Raw genomic sequence first — 16423 nt, 5'->3', positions numbered from 1 at the left:
TCGGTGATGCCATCCAACCACCTGATCCTCTGTCATCCCCTTTTCCTCCTGCCTTCAATCTCTCCCAGCATCAGGATCTTACCCAATGAATCAACTCTTTGTATCAGATGGCCAAAGTATTAGAGCTTCAGCTTCAGCATCAGTCCTTCCAGTGAATATTCAGGACTGATTTCCTTTAAGATGGACTGGTTGGATCTCTGCTATCCAAGGGACTCTTAAGAGTCCTCTCCAATACCACAGTTCAAAAGCATCAATTCTTCGATGCTCAGCTTTCTTTATGGTCCAACTCTCACATCCATACATGACTACTGGAAAAACCATAGCTTTGACTAGACGGACTTTTGTTGACAAAGTAATGTTTCTCCTTTTTAATATGCTGTCTAGTTTGGTCATAGCTTTTCTTCCAAGGAGCAAGCATCTTTTAATTTCATGGCTGCAGTCACCATCTGCAGTGATTTGGAGCCCCCCAAAAATAAAGTCTGTCACTGTTTCTACTGTTTCCCCTTCTATTTGCCATGAAGTGATGGGACTGGATGCCATGATCTTCCTTTTTGAATGTGGAGTTTTAAGCCAGCTTTTTCACTCTCCTCTTTCACTTTCATCAAGAAGTTCTTTAATTCCTCTTTGCTTTCTACCATAGGGTGGTGTCATCTGTATATCTGAGTTTATTGATATTTCTCCTGAGAATCTTGATTCCAGCTTGTGCTTCATCCAGTCTGACATTTTGCATGATGTACTCTGCATAGAAGTTGAATAATCAGGGTGACAAAATACAGCCTTAATGTACTCCTTTCCCAATTTGGAACCAGTCTGTTGTTCCATGTCTGGTTCTAACCATTGCTTCTTGACTTGCATACAGATTTCTCAGGAGGCAGGTCAGGTGGTCTGGTATTCTCATCTCTTGAAGAATTTTCCACAGTTTGCTGTGATCCATACAGTCAAAGGGTTTGGTGTAGTCAAGAAAGCAAAAGTAGCTGTTTTTCTGGAACTTGCTTCCTTTTTCTGTGATTCAGCAGATGTTGGCAATTTGATCCCTGGTTCCTCTGCCTCTTCTAAATCCAACTTGAACATCTGGAAGTTCATGGTTCATGTACTGTTGAAGCCTGGCTTGGAGAATTTTGAGCATTACTTTGCCAGTGTATGAGATGAGTGCAATTGTGTGGTAGTTTGAGCATTCTTTGGCATTGCCTCTCTTTGGGATTGGAATGAAAATTGACTTTTTCCAGTCCTGTGGCCACTGTTGAGTTTTCCAAATTTGCTGGCATATTGAGTGCAGCACTTTCACAGGATCATCTTTTAGGATTTGAAATAATAGCTCAATGGGAATTCCATCATCTCCACTAGCTTTGTTTGTAGTCATGCTTCCTAAGGCCCACTTGACTTCTCATTCCAGGATGTCTAGCTCTAGGTGAGTGATCACACCATCATGGTTATCTAGATCATGAATATCTTCTTTGTATAGTTCTTCTGTGTATTCTTACCACCTCTTCTTCATATCTTCTGCTTCTGTTAAGTCCATACCATTTCTGTCCTTTATTTTGCCCATCTTTGCATGAAATGTTCCCTTGGTATCTCTAATTTTCTTGAAGAGATCTCTAGTTTTTCCCATTGTGTTGCTTCCTTCCATTTCTTTGCATTGATTGCTGAGGAGGGCTTTCTTATCTCTCCTTGCTGTTCTTTGGAACTCTGCATTCAGATGGGTATATCGTTCATTTTCTCCTTTACCTTTTGCTTCTCTTCTTTTCCCAGCCATTTGTAAGGCCTCCCCAGACCCCCATTTTGCCTTTTTTGCATTTCTTTTTCTTGGGGATCTTGGGGATGGTCTTGATCCCTGCCTCATGTACAATGTCTCGTACCTCCGTCCTTGGTTCTTCAGGCACTCTATTAAATCTAATCCCTTGAATATGTGTCTCATCCGCTGTATAATCATAAGGGTTTTGATTTAGGTCATACCTGAATGGTCTAGTGGTTTTCCCTACTTTCTTAAATCTGATTTTGGCAATAAGGAGCTTATTATCTGAGCCACAGTCAGCTCCCGTTCTTGTTTTTGCTGACTGTATAGAGCTTCTCTATCTTCGGCTGCAAAGAGTATAATCAGTCTGATTTCAGTATTGATCTGGTGATGTCCATGTGTAGAGTCATCTTTTGTGTTGTTGGAAGAGGGTATTTGCTATGACTAGTGCATTCTCTTGAGAAAATTCTGTTACCTTTGCCCTGTTTCATTTGGTACTCCTAGGCCGAACTTGCCTGTTACTCCAGGTATCTCAACTTCCTACTTTTACATTCCAGTCCCCTGTGATGAAAAGGACATGAGCATGGCTCATAGTTTCATTGAGTTAGACGAGGCTGTGATCCATGCCATCAGTTTGGTTAGCTTTCCGCGAGTGTTGGATTAGTGTTTTATTATAAACTTTGTAACACTTTGACCTTTTAAACTGTTTTATAAGTTTAATTTTAAATTTTTTCATGAGGGTTAAATTGAGTTGACAGAATGAATGTTTACCTTAGACGTTAAATCTTATTAGTCCAATACTTTTGCTATAGTAAGATGATGATAGTATAGTTTTCTATTCATATTTTATGTGTCATTTGTTAATACTAATTTCTGATTCCTACTCATACTATTAATTTGGCTTCCTTGGCTGACTGATGAAAAAACATATTCTAAGAAACATGAGTCAGTCCTATGTCAGTCTCAGCATAGAACTTAATTTAGTTAATATCTATAAATAGTTTGCAAATCATCACTACTACCTGAAAGTTATAAGAGGGGAGTAATAACCCCAGCGCAGAAGCAGGAGTTGCAACGATGAGAGTGTACTGTCCTCAGGTTAGCCTTCAGAGGCAGGATGGACCAAGAGTGGACCGCCTTCTCTTGTGAGTATTGTCTCCTGTCTCAGGAGTTTTATAATATTAAAAACTTTATTATCTTGTTTAGTTTTATCCATTGTTTGTTTGTTTACTAATAGAGATTTGAAATGCCCACATTTTATTTATGCGGTTTTATTTTCTGTCAAATGTTGATAGCATTAGTATTACTGAATGTTAGCAACCTGGAGCATTTTTCCTGATCCACCCTCCTACTTCATTATGTTGAAATTTAAATTACTTTTCATTTACCTAGTGCTATTTTTTTGATACATAAGGCTGAATGAAATGTATTTTCAAATTTTTATATAGATTTTGCTTGCTGTAAGAAAAATAAGTCTTTGAGTTAGCATAAACTAAATATGTGTTCAAGTATATAAAAAACCTATTGATCTTATTGTTGCCTGGTGCTTTGTGCATTCTCTTTATATTTGGGGATAACTCTTCTTGGGAAGAAATAGATATTTTGGTGGTGGGGAGAATTTTTCCCGATAGTTTTAAATGCTCTTTATGGCTATAATATTAGTCATTTGCACTGTTTTTTTTTTTTTAATGAAAAAATGTATTTTCTCAGAAACTTTTAAATTGCTGTAAAATGCATATCCAAAAGAAAAATTAGTCTCCAGAATGTTTCCATCATTCAGAATTAGGGCCTGTGTACTTTGAAAAAATTTTCAGTTGGAAACAGTCATTTGTAGTCAGAACTCTGGGAAGAAGCACCATGTGCATTTCCAGGGTGTGAGCTGGCTGTGATATTTCTAAGAAAAGCAGAGTTTATAAATTTGGAAACTGTCCCCCTAAAAAGATATACAAATGTCTTGCTTTAGAAGTCAAAACATGAAAGTCAGTAGATTTATATATACCATCCAGTTTAGGTGGGAATTATTCATTCCACTGTGGATTTGTAAGCCTGAGATTTTGACACACAACTTGGGAAAATCTGTTTAGATGTGTTTCTTTTCAGTGAGCAGGCTAAAAATTAGAGACTTCAAACACTTTTTCTTTCTTGTATCTTTCTTCCTTTCAAATCAAAAAAATAACAGAATCTCCTGGTGCTGTAGGAACCGCCTACTTCAGTCTTCTGTCAGTGAACTTGGACGATCTTTCTGGCACTGTGCTCTTTTCTTACATCAGTATATTCCTTTTCTTTCATAGCCTGAAAACCCAGATATTATGACGTGTGGAACTGTTCTTTTAAGTCAGGGTACATTGGTTGTTAATGCCATTATTTAATAATTCTTTCAGATTCACTTTACTCATACCTGGCCTTCCACCTGTGCTTTAAGCTTATTTTTCGTGTTAAAAGTGGTCTAGAGAAGCGGCCATTAACTGGGGGGTTTAAAAAAAAATACCAAGAATTTGGATGAGAAATGAAATATAGTCTTAGAGTACTATGTGTTTCAGCTGTGAACAGTGTTTACATTATCATGTTAATAATGTAAACTCTGAATGAATATTGATATAACCAAAAATCAGTATTTTCCCATGACTATATTGAGAAAAGCCTGTGTGTGGTGAGGGAGTTGCGAGAGATATCTTATGTCAGTAGACATATTTTATAAAATTAAAATATGAAAAGAACTGACATATCTAAAGAAACAGCCAAAAGAGTTGACAGTAATTATCTCTGATATGTTGGAAACTGAGATGGGAGGGTTGGAGCAGTGAACTGCTGTTTTTTTCTTACAGACTTGAAAAACTACGTGCTTGTATTATTTTGATGGAATAAAATGAAAGAGGTAGCACAGGATTTTAACAGAGCCTAATATATTGAATATTTTAATCATAGATCTTAGTACAGCTACATTAAAAGTTAAATGCTTTCCCCTAGCTTCTGTTTTCAAATATATTCTAATTAAATAATATGGGTATATCTTTTGTCTTCTGGACCCAGTAGGCTGTTTAGAGTATTACATTTAATATGCTCTTATTTTTTGATGAGTGTTGTGTATTTCAAATGCAATATAAGCCCTAGCTGAGTTTATTCATTAGATGCCGGTTATTCAAAAGTAATAATTTTGTCTTATTATTAAAAACATTCTTCTGAATACACCTTATTTCTTGCCCTCATCCCTACAGTGATATTGTTATCCCTTAGAAACTTTGGCAGCTAGTATTTTATCAAATAGTATAATGAAGTCAGTAATGTACCCTAAAAATCAGATTTTATTATTTGTCAGTATTTTTAAGCAGCTATTTCCCATAAGCAGGATTACCCTATGTGTCTTCTGTTTTTCTCCTGCATTTACTGAGTATGATGATCTGTCCAGAAAGAAGCTCTGTATTTTTGTGCTAATAGGAGAGGGCTTGGACTTTTCTTTTTGTTTAATTATCAGTTAAGGAAACATGAAAGGTAGAGATTTATGGAAAGATTTTATTGGTTTATTGATACTGCTGGGAGGAATAAAAAACAGCATACACATTTCTGTCATGTAGCAGCAGTTCCTCTAGTCAGAACCCAGTCAGCTTATCAGTCAGTCCAGGGAAAGTCTCAATTTGAAATTTCCAAATAATTATTACTATAGCTCACATTTATTGAATGTTCTTATGCTCCAGGTACTTATTAAAGAGCTTTCACGATACTATCTCATTTCATCTTCCCGCCAATGCTTTGAAATATTTTATGTGTAAGATGAATATAACCTTTTATTTTAAATCTTAGGGCAGGTTAATTTTTATAGCAGTTTAATCATTTGAGTTGAGCTGGATACTTGGAGACATCTAAAGCAAACTATTTTAGAGCCACACGCAGGAGGCTTCTGCACGTTTTAGTATAATTGCAGATATTTTTATAGTCATCATTTGAAGTCCTAGAGTTGAGATTTTTAGTCAAATTGAATATAAATACTGAGACATTCTATGCTTCCTTAGATAAGGAGAATTTTGACTTTTTCTAATTTAATGAAGCATTGATAGGATTGAAAGCATAGGTATAGGCATAAAGGGTAAATTTAACAAAGTAATTCTAAAATTTACCTAGAAAGAGTTAAATATCTAAGAATCATCTAGAAAAACTCAAAAAGAAGTGTAATAAGAATGGCTTCATCCTAGTAAATATTAAAGTATACTTTCAGCATCAAAGCATCAAGATATTAGTGCCTTGCCAGACAAGCAGATCCATGCCCCAGAACATTCTGGAAGTTCAGTAATAGCACATGTAGAGGTGACATCTTAAATCAGGGCTATAAACTGTTCAATAATAGGTGCTGTGATATAGGTCACTTCTTCACATGTTAAACCCAAGACAAATTTCATATGAACTAAGGCTTTTATTGTAAAAAATAAAAGCATGAAAAGAAAGTGTTAGCAACTATATAATCTTTTTTGTGGGACAAGGCTGCCTAAGAAGGGTATCAAAAGCAGGTTACAGAAAGGAATAATATTACTCGATTTTCTATATAAAATTAAAAGCCATATTACAAAACAACACTTTTAAAATCAAAGACATAAAGCCATAATAAAAGTTAATACCTATGACCAATGTGTGGCAGAGCATTGTTACCTTTAATATAGAAAAGAACCTTTCAAAGAAATATGGAGTATTAACTCTCCCAAGAAAGCTGATCAAAGAACATATGCAGTCAATACTAATATAAAAATCAGTAAACAAATTGTAAAATATTTAACATCAGAAGTAATTAAATGAAAATTGTTATATGATATCAATCATATTAGCAGAGATTAGAAACAATGATAGTGTTCAGTGTTAGTGAAAGGAAAGAAAAGTGGATATTCTCATATGCTGTTGGACTGCTGCTGCTGCTGCTAAGTCGCTTCAGTCGTGTCCGACTCTGTGCGACCCCATAGACAGCAGCCCACTAGGTTCCCCACTGCTGGCGAGTGTTAATTGGCACCACCATTGCTGAAGACAATTTGGAACTGTATATCAAAAATCTCGATATTTATATATTTTCATCTAGCAGATCTGTGTGGATGGTGATGCTTAAGAAGCAGTTAGAAAACGGTTCAAAGATACGTGAGGATAAATGTTTATTGCCATATTAGTAATAGTATTAGGCTAACATATTGTACCATAGGAGACTGCTCAAACTGAACAACTGAACAGTGGAATACTACACAGGCATGAAAAGTAAAGGTGCAAAATTTTACTTAGTGCGTTAAATACCTTTTACAATATATCAAGTGGGAGAGAGGAAAACAGATTTTTTTTTGGTTTATATTCCTCATAGTCCTCATGTATTTTTACATGAGGAAAAGTCTGGAAGCGTGAATGCCAAAATGTTAATTTTACTGACCTCTGGATATGAGACTTAATATGATTTAAAATTTATTTCTTCTCTTAACTGGTTTTTCCCCATTCACCAAACTTTTATTGAGCTATTGCTGTTACTAGCCATTGTATTTTCTGATATGATAAAGTATAATTTGTACAATGAAAATTTGATGTCATTTTAGGAAGGTAATTACAAATTAGAAATATTTTCATTAAATGAAATAATGTCTTGGTCTTTAAAGTGGTATGTTCAGTTACTCGTTTCTTTGGACCACTGTATTCAGGAGAAGTGCAGGATAAAATGTGATATTAGTTTAATGTCCTGAAACAGCGAAAATGATCCTAATAAGAGAAATTTTTTTCATTTGTATGTACCATAAGCTGTCTCTACTGAACATAGTCCTTCTTCACTTGGAAGGAGAGATGTTGATTGCATGGTCTACACTTCTTTGTATTTAAATCAGAAATAAGGTTCTTGTAGGTTCATTGTGAAAAGAATGGGTTTTCATTGTGTGTAGCCATAATTGCCTACTGTTTACTTTCTTAATTTCAGGCAACTACAAGAGCAGCAACGACAAAAGGAGCTGGAGCGGGAAAGGCTGGAGAGAGAAAGAATGGAGAGGGAGAGGATGGAGAGGGAAAGGTTAGAAAGGGAAAGGCTGGAGAGAGAGCGGCTGGAACAGGAGCAGCTGGAGCGGGAGAGACAGGAGCGGGAACGCCAGGATCGCCTGGAGCGGGAGAGACAGGAGCGGGAGAGGCTGGAGAGACTGGACCGGGAAAGGCAGGAACGAGAGCGGCAGGAGCAGCTAGAGAGGGAGCAGCTGGAGTGGGAGCGAGAGCGGAGGATATCAAATGCCGGTAAGAAGTTTACAGACTGTTCTGTGTTCCTGATGTCTGAGCTTGGTGGTGTTTGGTGGAGTCATAAATTAGGAAGAATATTTAGCATTTGAGATTCTTGGGATGAAGCAGTACGATTCGAAATTAGAAAAAATATGTGGCGATTGCTACTTTATCTTTTTTTTTTTTTAATTTCTCTCTGTGTTGCTTTTATTGCTTGGAGACTTAAAGCTCTTGGAAAATTTTATTCTGGCATTCTAATTCTTCTAACTGCCTATAAATTGGCTATAAAGTGTAAATTATTTTCATGGGAAATTTTTTGTGTTAGATGAAGTTGGGATATATTTCCCTTTTGAGGTTGCTTCAATTTTCTTGAATACTGTAGCTTTCCAGAAATTTGCTTGTGTTCTCCAGTTTTTGAAGGAGGAATTAAAAACAGCAAGTTAAAAAATACTATCTCTAAAGCTGACTAGTAATGTAAACATATTTTAATATTGTGAAAAATTAGTGAAAATTACTAAATATGATGGAATTTTATTGAAGGACGTATGGGTAAAGATATGACTAAAAATTCGAGGTATTTTGACATTGATTAAAATTAATATTTATTATAGGATTTAACAATTTTTCTATTCCATATGATCTATATCTAAAGTCTCAATGTGGGTTGATTAAATATTGATTGGTTTGTTGGGTTAATTCATTTGTTTTGATTGCCTAGTTTTTTCTGGGATTATAGTCAACATAACTTTTCCACAAATGATCATTGAATTTGGAGGCTTCTAGCCCTTACTGATGAACTTTTTGCTAGTTTCTCTATTATTTTTAAAAAGCAACTTATTCTTCTTTGTGATCTTATTCATGTAATGTTAATGTCCTTTCAGTGGATAAAATAATGAAGGTTAAGACGACTGTATTTTTTTGCTGTAAGAATAAGCTAATCAGTTTAATTTACTGATCTGTTACTTGATTTAAAGAAAACATACTGTCTTCTGGATCTAAAAATTTATTTATAAGTTAAAACGTTCTTGAGTGAAGTCAGGTATTTGCACATGTGCTTTAATTCTCTGGAACTAACTGTAGTCTACGTTTGTACATTTTGTCTGAATGCTGGTTTTGTGGCTTTACTAGCTCCCTTTTTCTCTCTCCTTTTTTATCCTGTCTTTCGCCGCTGCTTTCTACCTCTGTCCAGCTCCATCCTCCGACAGCTCCCTGTATAGCGCTCCACTTCCTGAGTATGCCAGTTGCCAGCCTCCTTCAGCACCTCCTCCATCATACGCTAAAGTCATCTCAGCTCCAGTGTCAGAGGCCACTCCTGAATACGCTGTAGTGACCGCTTTGCCACCTACTTCCACACCCCCTACACCACCACTTCGACACTCCGCGACACGTTTTGCGACATCTCTAGGTTCAGCCTTCCACCCCGTTCTTCCCCACTATGCTACAGCTCCTCGTCCTCTGAACAAAAACTCTCGACCTTCTTCTCCTGTGAACACACCCTCTCCTCAGCCTCCAGCTACGAAGCCCTGTGCCTGGCCGACTTCCAATTTCTCACCCCTCCCTCCATCTCCTCCAGTAATGATTAGCAGCCCCCCAGGCAAAGCCACGGGTCCAAGGCCTGTCCTCCCCATTTGTGTTTCTTCTCCTGTGCCCCCGATGCCCCCCTCACCAACAGCGCCCAACGGGCTGCTTGACTCTGTCCCGCACCCCGTGTCTCCGCCGCCTACCTCAGGGCCAGCAGCGCCGCCGCCGCCGCCGCCACTGCCTTCCCTGGCACCACTCTCACACTGTGGATCTCAAGCTTCTCCTCCTCCGCCTCCGAGCACCCCTCTTGCCTCAACTCCCTCATCCAAGCCTAGTGTTCTCCCTTCTCCCTCTGCAGCTGCCCCTGCCTCTGTGGAGACTCCTCTAAACTCTGTGCTGGGAGACTCCTCTGCTCCTGAGCCAGGCTTGCAGGCAGCCTCTCAGCCGGCCGAGACTCCAGCCCAGCAGGGTAAGGCTTCCCTGATTGCGACTAACCGCTAAGCCCTTGAAAATGTTCCACCCCAGACAGCTTCACTTCCCTAGAAGAATGGGGAGGATGGTTTTGAAAAAGTTGAAGGTGGGTTTCTTTCTGTTGGATTGATTGCATTTGGAGGATCAGTAGGAGGAGTTTCCCTGTTGAGCTAGATGTGGGTTTTTGTGCAGTGTTGGAGGTGTTTTTCCGTGTTTCAGGGTCTCTGTACATTTCTCTGAATAATCACTGGGAAAACATTACTAGACACATTAATCCACACAATAAATACATAATCAAACGTGTCTTCCTTTAATTTCTGGGAAATACAGAAATTATGCTTAGTGCCCAACTGTAGTCATTAGATCTGTGTCATCCAGGCCTCTCCTCTGGGACAGTTCTTATCTTGGACCCTGTTTCTTTTTGGCCCCTCCTGTATGCATTGGGTTTCTCATATCAGACTTCCAGGGGTGGCTGCCACCCAAAACCATGCGGAGCATCCCAACTTTGCACAGAGTGGGGAGAGGGCAGTCGTGATGTTTGCCCCAGAGGATTCCATGGTCCGGATTGTAAGCCTGTAGGGATAGTTGGGAGATGGTAGCATCCTCTACAGTCATCCCCCTACTCCCCATGCTCGAACTTTGCTGTCTCAGTGACAGGGAAGGGGGGTGTAATCTTCTAGGTATGGATTATTCCTAAGTAGAGAAGGACCTCGTTCTGTAAGTAAATAAAAAGATTCCTAGCAACCACTCCCTTTTTAAAATAGGATTTAGTGAGAAATTCAGGAAGGAATATGGCAAATTTGTACTTATGAAGAAGCAGTTTTATAGTCTGGATTTAAGCACATCTTAAAATCTTAGTTCTAGGGGTCTTGTTATCTCCGTATATATATTTTTCATGTTGACTTGCTGAATTTTGCTTAAACGTTGCATTAGAATTCTAGTAGATGCAGTTCAGTATCACTGTGAAAGTAGTGCTGGACGAAAGAGGCACAGTTTGACAAGGTCAGACACCCCACCTCCTATATCCTCAGAGTTCTGTTGGAAGATTGACAGCCTAGCACAGTTTTTCTTCCAGGAGTTTGTCGTTTCAGCTTGTGTCACTGTTCAAAGTTACCAGTTTTGAAAAACTCAACCACCCAATATGCAAATAGCATTTTATTTGTCCTAAAACAGCCCTTTAAGGCTTCAGGGAAGGGGGAAGGACCTACAGGGTCAGTCTCCAGATTCTCCTTCTTATCCACTACTTTGTGATTTTACAAGACCTGGACATTCTCCCACCCTCATCTTCTAGGCTAAAACTCTGTACAAGTTCTGTTGTCTCCTGGTTGTTTTAATAAAGTAAGGATTCCTTTACTTCAGTTACTCTCAACACTCTTGATACACTGTATTTAAGTATGGAGTATTTTTGAGATGCTGGAGCCTGGGACCCGCCCTTCTTTCATGGTCTCGATTCAGCCATTTTGGAAAGCAAGTAAACTATATGTTTCATTAGTGTAGGATTTATTATCTCAACTCCGAAGGTTTGTCCAGGTTATTTTGGATCTGTTATTTCAGATAACACGAATAGCCGAACTACAGATACATTTCTCTTTTCAGTGATGCTACCTCCATCCCGACCTTTATAAGCATTTTATTTACCAAATCCCCATGAATGAAAAAAAAAAACCTAATTAGACCATCTGTTTCAAAGTTCTGTTACTAAAACTCTATGTTTAAGTAGTTAGCTTAAGATTTGGCTTTAAATTTTAGCATTTTTAAAAAAATATTTTTTGTATCTTTTTAATACTGACTTGGATTTTAACTGTTATGTAAACTGAGCTCATAAATTTGTGATAAATGTTTAATTTAGCATGTCACTCTATATGCCTTTCCTCCCTGAGATAGTGTAACGTGGCTCTATCATTGACAGTCTTAACATTTCTTTCTCTCAGGCATTGTCTTGGGACCACCTGTACCTCCACCCCCTCCTCCACTCCCGCCAGGTCCTGCCCAGGCACCAGCCATACTCCCTCCTCCCCCAGGACCACCTCCACCCCCTCCACTCCCATCCTCAGGGCCTCCGCCCCCGCCTCCTCCACCACCTCTTCCCAATCAAGTACCCCCTCCTCCTCCTCCACCTCCTGCTCCTCCCCTCCCTGCATCTGGATTTTTTTCGGGATCCATGTCTGAAGACAATCGCCCTTTAACTGGACTTGCAGCTGCAATTGCTGGAGCAAAACTTAGGAAAGTGTCACGGGTAAATGGATTTCCTAATTTGTTATATTTCTTATGTGTGTCTGATTCTGTCTCAGCATCTAAAATATTGAAATTATTGTATTCTCACTGTATGAACCCAGTGTTATTAACTTCATTCACTAAAAAAATTTGAAATAACTTAAGAAAAGTTGTAAGAATAGTGTAAGTTCATTACTCGGATTGACCACTAAACGTTTTACCATATTTATTCTTTGTATATGTTTTCTTCTGCATAAACTCACACACTCTTTCTGTCTGAATTCAGGATAGATCAGAGACACCATGCTCCTATTTCTCTAAATACTGAAGTGTGTATTTTGTAAGAAGAACATTCACCCACATGACCACAATATAATTATCAAAATCAGGAAATTTAATTGATACAATGCTACATAATCTACAAATCTATTAAAATTTCACCTGTTGTCCAATGATGTCTTTTATGGCAATTTTTTTTCTATTCCAGGGTCACTCCTGTTACGTTTTGTTGTGATATCTATTTAATTTACTTTAAAATGTAATAATTCCTAATTTTCCTCTTTTCATGATACTAACATTTTTGAAGACAATAATTAAGTATTTTGTAGATCTGATATATCCCTAAGATTTGATTGAGGTTATGCATTTTGGGGGACAGGTTTTGCAATTTTTACCACCAAAGTAATACATCCTTTTCAATGCCTTATACAAGGAGACATGTGATAGCATGTTATGCCATTACTGGTTATGTTAGCTTTGATAAAACTTCACTGATACATAAAATTACTCCATTGGTTCTTAAGGTTTAAAAATAATACCTAGATGTTTTTATTGAAATTAATGTGAATATATCCTTCTGTTTTGAATGTAATATATTAATAAAAGATTGATATATTAGGATTGCCCCACATAGGAGTTTATTATGTGTTTATATTCTCATTAAGATGGAAGATGCCTCTTTCCCAAGCGGAGGGAACACCACTGGTGTGAATTCGGCCTCATCTAAAACAGATACAGGTCGTGGAAATGGACCCCTTCCTTTAGGGGGTAGTGGTTTAATGGAAGAAATGAGTGCCCTGCTGGCCAGGAGGTGAGTGAGAAATTACGTGGGTGTGTCCAGAATCGAAAGAATTGTGTTAATTTTGTTCTAAGTATAATTTAACAAGATGCAGGCCTTCCTTTTTGGTATAGTTTTAAACTGTTACATGATTTCTTTTGATTTTTTATCTGATGTACCTTCTCCTTTTTCCTAGGAGAAGAATTGCTGAAAAGGGATCAACGATAGAAACAGAACAAAAAGAAGACAAAAACGTAAGTTAATAAAAAGAGTCTACTTCATGAGGACTTGCCTAGCAGTCCAATGGCTAAGACTCCACGCTGCCACTGCAGGGGACATGGGTTGATCCCTGGTCTGAGAACAAAGATCCCACATGCCGAGTGGTGTGAGCAAAAAATAAATAAAAATTAAAATAGTCTGCTGCACCTGAAAGTGTGAGATTCAAGTATAGCTCATGTCAAAGATTAGTTTGAATTTAATTAATTTCAACTAACAATATTTATTTTTAACTCTTCAGATATTAAAAATGGCATCACTTTTTATATATTTTTAATGACATTCTCAGTAAAATGGGTTGAATGTGTGTAGTTAGGGGAAAAGTACTGGAGTTCTTACTTATATTTAACTATGTACCTAAGCCTGCCATTAAAGGAGTGAAGGACTTTTTCCTGGGTCTTTAAAATATCTGAGAGTTTCCTTTTCCTTTCATTTAAAAATGAAGGAATTTGACCAAATACCGGTGGTTATTAGCTGTGCCCTCTCTTCCATTCAGCTGCACATTGGCAAGTGTGGTTCTCATTGAGTGTGCAGGTCTCAGTGAGAATGCATGAGGAAGGGAGCCCCGAGGAACTGCAGTGTGGGAGGGAGGAGTTTGGAGGTGGGGCTGCTAGGATACATGAAAAAGTCTAAACTTAGTGTAGAAGAGAGAAGAGACTGATGAAGGCAAAAGTGGGAAATGGCCGAAGGTATAAAGCACCAAATGTATACAGCAGGTTTCTAGAAGATATGATGTTATTAATATGTATTTCTGTATGTTTAGGAAGACTCAGAGCCTGTGTCTTCTAAGGCCTCTTCAACAACTACACCTGGTAAGTTCAGGAGATACATTTTCATCTTTATGAACTTTATCTAAATATTAGTACTTCCCAATTAAAAAAATTCTCCCTTTCCCCATGTTTAGATTAAGTGACTGCTTAGCTACTAAAATGTTAAAATTCTTGGTTCACATTTGAAAGCACTGACTTTCTCCTCTACCTTTTGTGACCCTGAAGCAGCTGTTCATTTCTTGATGACATTGGGAGATAATATTAAAATCCAAACTGTTTTTTCTGTGACTTTCTCTGAAAATCATAATTTTTATACCTTCTATGTATATTATTGTTAATCACTTGAAGTTACTCATTTAAACAAGGAAAAATATGTTATCTAGATGAAAGAGAAATACTTTTAGTAATTGATTCTTAAAGGCAAGGATTTTATATATCATTTCTTCATATTTGACTAAATGACTAAACACTGAACTGCCTGTTTCTCTCCTACCTAATTTGGAATGAAGTTTGATCATTTTGATGAATTAATATTTAGAGTTAGCCATAGGAATCAACTATAGGGAAATGCGTATAACAACCACTCATTCTCACTGAATAGTGATTCTGTAGTGCCTGATTGCTGTATTATAATTATATTGTAACTGTGACTAATTTTTCCTCTAAATAGGACTCAAATTAGTTTATGTTACCTTCATTAAAAATTCTCTTGTTTGTGATTTACTTATTTTTACCTTTATCTTCCCAAAATCAGTATACATGCTGTTACTAAACCATAGATATTTTAGGACTCAGCTATAATTTAGAGTCACAGAACTTTTTGGAATTTGAAAAGAGCTATGAGCCCTCTCCCAGGGAAGAAAACATCACATTTTTGTACAAAACTGATCATCATTTCAAAATATTCACTAATTCCCTGAAGGTCATGTACAGAACCCTCATCTAATGTATATCCCCTTATTTAAAACATGGAAAACTGAAGCGTGGGTTTTGTATGTATTTTTTTCATGTGTGTTTGCACATGTTTACCATTTTTGTAAAATTAAGGATTCATTCAAAAAGTCTAGAGGCTTTTTTCGGAGAAGGCAATGGCACCCCACTCCAGTACTCTTGCCTGGAAAATCCCATGGACGGAGGAGCCTGGTGGGCTGCAATCCATGGGGTTGCTGAGGGTCAGACACGACTGAGCGACTTCACTTTCACTTTTCACTTGCACACATTGGAGAAGGAAATGGCAACCCACTCCAGTGTTCTTGCCTGGAGAATCCCAGGGACAGGGGAGCCTGGTGGGCTGCCGTCTATGGGATTGCACAGAGTCGGATACGACTAAAGTGACTTAGCAGCAGCAGAGGCTTTTTTACTTCACTTGTTGCAGTCAGTTTTTTTTTCCCTTAATTGCCACATGTCAGACACCTGCCTGGCCAAAAAGAAGTGAAAGATGAAGTCACCCTAAGCACAAGAAATGCATGATTCAGCTTGGATGCTGACACACACACACAAGTGAAAAGTTAATGTTTCATAACCACATGTTGAATATCAAAAAATATATCAAGGAGAAGGAGATTGTATAGTTGGGAGTCACCTGGATCATCTTTGTAGGAGAAAACAACATTTTGCCCTGCCTTGAAGAGTATTTCGCTTAGCTGGAAGTAGAGAAAGGAGTGCTTTTTCGAAAGGAAGTGGGTATGGCATGGGCAGAGATGGGGAGTTGGAGCTGGAAGAGACTAGGAGGCATCACTTCGCCTGCCTCTTCTTTAGTGGCAGTGTTCTTACGACCATCCACTGCCTGTCCAGTTGTCCTTCAGGAGTCCCCTCTTTTCCCCTACTCTGGAGGTATCTCTTGGATGTGTTTCTGATTCTGTCTGTCGTGGACATCCTCATCTGATTATCTGACGTCCACTGGCTCAGTCTGTGGTGGTCAGTGAGAGAGTATGTTAGCTCTGAGAATACAGAAGGAGTATTGATTGACTGGTTGGTGGACAAGGAGTAAAGCAAGATGAATGATGACTTTGTTTCACTAGATGACTGAAGGCAGCAGAAATCCGGAACATAAGTGCTTCAGGCTTGAGTTGAGAGTTCAGTTTTGCATCATCTAGTGAGGCCAGTGACTGCATCCGCCAGGCAGCCCAGGTTAGCAAAAACAGTTTAGAGCTTCGTTTTTCAGAACACAGT

General features: G+C 38.1%; 1 protein-coding gene across 2 annotated transcripts in view; it reads left to right on the top strand.

The window, feature by feature from the left end:
- Positions 1-16423, top strand: part of ENAH (ENAH actin regulator) — a 155648-nt gene that overhangs the window by 123144 nt on the left and 16081 nt on the right. Inside the window, exons 5-10 of one of the 2 annotated variants that reach the window (XM_068985813.1) lie at positions 7656-7960; positions 9822-9932; positions 11866-12170; positions 13093-13238; positions 13402-13459; positions 14245-14293. In XM_068985813.1, coding sequence (XP_068841914.1) covers positions 7656-7960; positions 9822-9932; positions 11866-12170; positions 13093-13238; positions 13402-13459; positions 14245-14293 — 974 coding nt within the window. Of the gene's footprint in view, positions 1-7655; positions 7961-9131; positions 9933-11865; positions 12171-13092; positions 13239-13401; positions 13460-14244; positions 14294-16423 lie in introns of both variants that reach the window. The other variant, XM_068985812.1, reaches the window with a different exon arrangement.

This window comes from Capricornis sumatraensis, chromosome 14 (genome assembly GCF_032405125.1).
Source record: "Capricornis sumatraensis isolate serow.1 chromosome 14, serow.2, whole genome shotgun sequence".
NCBI lineage: Eukaryota > Metazoa > Chordata > Mammalia > Artiodactyla > Bovidae > Capricornis > Capricornis sumatraensis.
The sequence above is the reverse complement of the archived record's forward strand: the minus strand, read 5'-3'. Positions and strand labels throughout refer to the sequence as shown.